The sequence below is a fragment of the Cryptotermes secundus genome, unplaced genomic scaffold, assembly GCF_002891405.2.
Source record: "Cryptotermes secundus unplaced genomic scaffold, Csec_1.0 scaffold3811, whole genome shotgun sequence".
Lineage (NCBI taxonomy): Eukaryota > Metazoa > Arthropoda > Insecta > Blattodea > Kalotermitidae > Cryptotermes > Cryptotermes secundus.
Genome location: NW_019725508.1, coordinates 24,743 through 31,240, shown reverse-complemented (window position 1 = coordinate 31,240; position 6,498 = coordinate 24,743). Strand labels below are relative to the sequence as shown.

Here is a 6,498-nt window from a genome sequence, read left to right as displayed (position 1 = left end):
TGTCATGAATTCTAATAATTTGAACATGAATATTGTGTGTAGCTTGAGCAATATCCTGCCACACCTTTTGGAGGTTAACATGATCAGTTTTTGCACAGGCTTTTGTGATTAGTATCTTGAACTCTTCTAGTTCTGTTAGCAATGGAAGGACATAGATACTGTGACATGTCCACTCAAAGCCAAAATTGCGGAGCCAGAAGAGACTGTTCTGTAAACAGTTCCCCGCGGTGACACAACAGGAGAGGATCTGTGTTGTGCAATACTTCCCAGCTGTAACTTAACAGGTGACAGGCCACGTAAACACTTCCCTGCAGTGATGAAACAGGTGAGGAACTGCTGGAAGGGGCTTTCCCTCTTGTCGGATTGAAGTATAAAACGCAAAGCCGAGGTCGAGGTGGTCAGTGTATGAGCTGTAGTGTGGAATTTAGTGGGACTTATAAATCAACTTCCAGGAAACGGTAGTGACATATTGTGAGTTGTAAATTGCATGAGATTAAGAGCGTCTGTAAACGGAGGCATTAAGAAATCGAACCATCCAACCAAGGACACGTTATTTGGCGTCATGGAACCCTGTGTACGTGACATGTTCAAATTAACTTTACTATTTTGTAGTATTGCATTTGGAATGATTGCAGTCTACATCGTACCGGTGTGCTTTATAGTGTCTGTTGTAATAGGACTCTGTTTATGCCCACTTTATGTAAGTGAGGCCAACAGTATAAAAGTTCATGGTTCAGGGGTGAAAACCGTCCAGGCTGCTTCAGGCCCCCTTCTTGCTCCAACAGGATTCAACTTCAATAACAATACAAGGTTACTGGAAATTCGAAGATTGTAAATGACATCTGAAAATTTTTGATGAAGGTACATTAGTGCAAATAATATTTGTATTATAAGTTGGTAGCTCTGTTTTGTATTATACGTATGTAACTCGTAGAAGTGTTAGTTAAGGAAGTGCTATGTTGTAGAATTGTTGCAGATGTATGCAATCCAGAAATCAGTAGGGATGTGGCCCAGTGTGCAAGTGAGGAAACAGTGACACATGAGAAACAATATTCAGGCCCATGACGGTTTCTTCTTGTTCAACGGGATCATGTTGCATCAAAGGTTACCAATCTTGTCATCCCTAAAATTTACTAAAATAAATTTAGAAGATTATTGCAAAGACCAGGATCTGGAAGCATGTGCTCTAAAGTTAGACTCTCCTTTTTCAAATATTTGTATACTGACTTTATATAGAGCCCCATCTGGAAACTTCAATCACTTTATAAATAGATTAGAAACCATCCTAAATGTACTGCATAGTTCAAAAGTTGAATTTATAATTTGTGGAGATATAAATATAAACTATCTCATCGACAGTAATAGGAAACTAAATTTAGACTCTTTATTATCATCTTACAATCTCTCCAGTACTGTTAACTTTCCCACAAGAGTTCAAAATAATTCTAGTTCAGCGATAGATAATATATTCATTGATAACTCAAAATTAAGAGACTATACTGTAGGACCCTTTATAAATGGCTTATCCGATCATGATGCTCAACTCATAGAAATAAATAATATTGACTTTCAGCCCAGTAATCAACAATATAAAACAGTAAGGAAAATCAACAAGCATACGATGGCAGATTTTGTCACAAAATTAAGTAATGAATCGTGGGACAATGTATTTGACAGCAATAATATTGATTCTAAATTTAATTGCTTTCTGAACACATACTTGAGGATCTTTTATTCAAGCTTTCCCTTAAAAATAGTCAAAAATGAAAATAAAAACAAATCCACCTGGATAACAATTGGAATAAAAACTTCATGTAAACACAAAAGACAACTATATTTGGCCAGTAGGGACAGTAATGATCCAAGACTAAAAAGTCACTACAAAATGTACTGTAAAATTTTGTCAAAAGTCATTAAAGAAGCCAAACAGAATAACTATAACAGCCAAATTCTAAAATCAAACAATAAAATTAAAACCACCTGGGATATTGTGAAAGTTGAATCAGGAAAGAAATCTGTTAATGAAGACGTACAAAGTTTGAATATTGAAGGGAAGTCCACTAACAATCCACAAGCTATCGCAAGTGCATTTAATGAATATTTCCTTTCATTAGCTGAGAAAACATATTCCAATAATAATAATAATAATAATAATAATCCAATATACTATCTGTCTCGTGCCTTTAACAATTCATTTCCAAATATCAATCTCAAATTCTCAACAAGGAAGGAAATTGAAAACATTATTAAATCCCTTAAGCCCAAAAATTCACATGGATATGATGAAATCTCTACCAAATTACTTAAAGCAAGCTCTGTTTACATCAGTTCACCCTTGAATCATCTATGTAATAAATCTTTATCATCAGGTACTTTTCCTCAACGCTTAAAATACGCTGTAATGAAACCACTTTTTAAAAAAGGAGAGAGAAAATGCATCTCTAATTACAGACCAATATCCATATTGACTTCATTCTCAAAAGTCTTTGAAAAAGTTATGTATAATAGACTACTTGAACACTTAAATTCTAACAACATATTAGTCAAAGAGCAATTTGGATTTAGGAAAGACCTAACAACAGAAAAAGCAACCTATGAACTAACTAACGATATTTTAAGTGCTCTCAATGACAGATTAATTGTGGGAGGGATTTTCTGTGATCTAGCAAAAGCTTTCGATTGTGTTAATCATGATATCTTACTATCGAAATTAAATTTCTATGGAATAACTGGCAAAGCTAATGAATGGATCAAATCATACCTCAAAAACAGGTATCAAAGAGTTGAAATAAATAATAAAAACTCCAGTCATAATGCATTTTCAAACTGGGGAATTATAAAGCACGGTGTTCCACAAGGATCAATTTTAGGTCCCTTACTTTTTCTTCTCTACATAAATGATCTATCTAAAACCATCAACAATAAATCTAAACCAATTCTATATGCAGATGACACTAGTATAATATTTAAGAACTCTAAATTTGAAAACTTTAAAAATGACATAAATATTGTATTTGAAGCCTTAAACAGATGGTTCGAAGCCAATTTACTCTCATTAAATTTTGATAAAACCCATTACATATCATTCACAACTAAAAACAACCACCAAATTGATCTGGACATCAGTTATGCCAACAAATTAATCTGTAAAGTACTTGATACAAAATTCCTTGGAATACATGTAGACAGTACACTGTCTTGGAAAATACATATTGAACAAATTATACCTAAATTAAATGCAGCTTGCTATGCGATGAGATCAATTAAGCCTTTTATGTCACAGGAAACATTGAAGATGGTTTACCATGCCTACTTTCATTCTATTATGAACTATGGATTAATATTTTGGGGGAACTCTTCACATAGTGTAATAATTTTTAAAATACAAAAGAATATAATTAGAATCATTACAGGATGTAGAAGTAGAGATTCATGTAGAGAATTATTTAAGAAATTAAAAATTCTACCTCTTCAATCGCAATACATATTATCGCTTCTCTTATTTGTTGTTTACAACAAAGATAAATTCAAATTAAATTCTGATGTCTATAACATGAATACTAGACAAAAATATAACTTCCACCTACCCTCATCAACTTTATCAGTATATCAAAAAGGAGTCTACTTTACTGGCATAAAAGTGTTCAACAATCTGCCACAAAGTATTAAAAACTTGGGCAATGATACTAAAAAGTTTAAATCAGAGTTAAAGAATTATCTACATGCTCATTCCTTCTACTCTTTAGATGAATACTTCAATGTAAATAGAGAATGATGTAAAATTAAGTTATATTAATTTTTAAGCTAAAATTGCCTGTACTTATGTATGTAACCTTTTGACTTGTTCTGTATCCAAAGGTACTAACCTGCTTAGGATTTATAGAATGTAAATAAATTCAATTCAAGTCAGACAAGTGACCCGAGCCTTGTTACGATCAAGATTGACCCACGTAAGGCATCAGATACAAGGTAGATCACATGAAATACTTTCTCAGCACTGTGATCTTGCACCTTAGCTTGCTTATCATACTTTCATGTGACATGATCTACAGAAAACTTATCTTGAATGCTGTGTGTACAATTTTTACCTCATTTAAGTAAGTACCATCTACATAAACACATGTGCATGGGTACAAATATGAGCTTGTAGTATGGTAGGTTTGCAGATTACTTTAAGGGATATTGTTCCTTTTCGGAAATTGAAGGACATGCAAAGAAACTGTTGTCGGTAGGCTCTTGACTAAATTGCACTAGATACCTTCTGCCTTATCTATTATGCAGACTTTTGCTGAATGCCCAAAAGTCTGGAATTAGGTTATTTTGGTATGTGCAATTGGAAGGTTACATAGTTCTTAACATTTGTCATAGAGTAGTAGGAAGTTAACTGAAAGAAAACATTATAACTAATAATACAAATTCAGCCATCAATGCAACAATTTTATTGATTTGAGCACACTACATGTTTTGACTTTTAAAGGGTAATCTTCAGGTGTTTCAGTTATACCTTATTAATTGAATTAATGGTTGAATTATAATGCTATCAGTAGATTTCAACTTAGAACCTCTGAGGAATGGATTGATTGTGATGTCTGGCTGATGCTGAGCTATCTGAAGGAACTAAAATAAATTAGAAGAAACATCAGGTCATGATAGGTAGTTACAGGACACAATCTAGGGACTTTTCAAATGCAGACCAGGTTGCTTGGTGTTTGTTACTTTATCCAAACTTATCTTTCCACCGCTTATATTGATTTCAGGTTTCTGAGAAAGTCTCAGATCCTGAGTGACGCTTCTTCGAATGAGCAGCATTCATCAAAATCTGCCTTGGATGTGCTGAAGGAGATCTCTCATAGGCGCGTTCATGTTCAGGTAACCAGGCAATTCTTATAATATATTTCTACTTACACACAAATGTGGTAGATTTCTTAATGTTTAAAATATACAGTGGAGTTGCATCATGCACACATTTAATTCTGTATGTAGTAATACAGATTCTGTCATGAACGCAACAATTTATTTGGTTGGAGATCTTTGTCTTTCCTTCTTCTACACTACGTGTTTCGGCCGTAATCAGCCATCATCAGGTGTATTTTTTCTCACACGTAGCTGTCACACTGCACGCAGTCCAAAATTTAAAATTTAAAACATTAGCCTGTCAGTTTTGTTTAAAATCTTGCCAACACATGTTCGACAATTTGATTTGGAATTATTGTTTAAAATTTCTAAAATTTAAAGTTCAAAATTTCAAAATTTGAAGTTTTAAGTATTTTAAATGCCAGGGGCACCTGGTCTTGTCATACTTGTGCTGCAGTTGTCACTTCCAGTTTATGGCACCGTTTCTGTAAGATGAGCAGCAACACAGACACACACACACACACACACAGGGTCTGCACATAATAATACAGAAATGGTGCTGTAAACTGGAAGTGACAGCTGCAGCACAGGTATGACAAGAGCAGGTGTCTCTGGCATTTAAAATATTTAAAACTTCAAATTTTGAAATTTTAAATTTTAAACACAAATTCAAAATCAAATTGACGAACGTGTGTTGGCGAGATTTTGAACAAAACTGACAGGCTGATGTTTTAAATTTTAAATTCTGGACTGTGTGCAGTGTGACAGCTACGTGTGAGAAGAAATACACCTGATGATGGCTGATTACGGCCTAAACGTATAGTGTAGAAGAAGGAAAGACAAAGATCTACAACCAAATAAATTCATTCACGGCAGAATTTGTATTACTACATACAGAAGTATACAGTGCAAGAGGATGCTTAAATATAATATATGCACACATTTAACATAAGTGAATTCAAGCATGCATGCTCACAAGAAAAACATAAACCGTGGGAGTGATTCATCTAAGGGTCCCTCTCCATGACCCAAGTCTGTTCTTGTGTCCTGGTTCCACATCAAGCCGTAACTACCCTTATGTATACTGTTTTCCTTTTTCATTCTTTCATTCTCCCATCACGTTTTTATGTAAGTGAAAATTACTGTACCTCTTACTTGTATATATAGTCTCCGTTATATACATGCATATTACAGGGTGTATACAATAGTATTGTAACGTGTTTACGTTACTGAAGACGCCGTAGAGATGGTTAAATGGGTTTATTTGACAATCTCTCAATAACGGCTACAGTTAATTATCACAATATCACGGGTTTCCACACTTTACAAACCCTACACCAAAGTCTCTTAACACGATCTTCACTCGGCGGTAGCTCGAGGACTGACTCCTAGGTAGCTCCAGGACTCGCTGACTGTCACAATGCAACTGACTGTGAATAGCCTTCGCTGCTCCTGATGTAGCCTCGATCGGACAATACAGAATCCAGCCACATAATATGCACCCTTGTTGCCTGGCGCTGTGTTGCTATGTAACGCTGTCCGGAAGTAACCGCCGTTACTACTTGGTGACGTCACCGCTGTTGACTTGCATTGCCTAGCGACCAGGATGCTAGGACTCGGCTAACATCGGCTCGCTTCGGCTTC

At 35.0% G+C, this 6,498-nt stretch overlaps 1 protein-coding gene across 1 annotated transcript in view; it reads left to right on the top strand.

Annotated features, from left to right (window-relative positions):
• The first annotated feature begins 467 nt into the window (after positions 1-467).
• Positions 468-6,498, top strand: part of LOC111863483 — a 14,481-nt gene continuing 8,450 nt past the window's right edge. Inside the window, exons 1-3 of the mRNA XM_023849829.2 lie at positions 468-810; positions 1,087-1,104; positions 4,758-4,869. Of these exons, the coding sequence (XP_023705597.1) occupies positions 488-810; positions 1,087-1,104; positions 4,758-4,869 (453 nt within the window). The 5' untranslated portion in view covers positions 468-487. The remainder of the gene's footprint in view (positions 811-1,086; positions 1,105-4,757; positions 4,870-6,498) is intronic.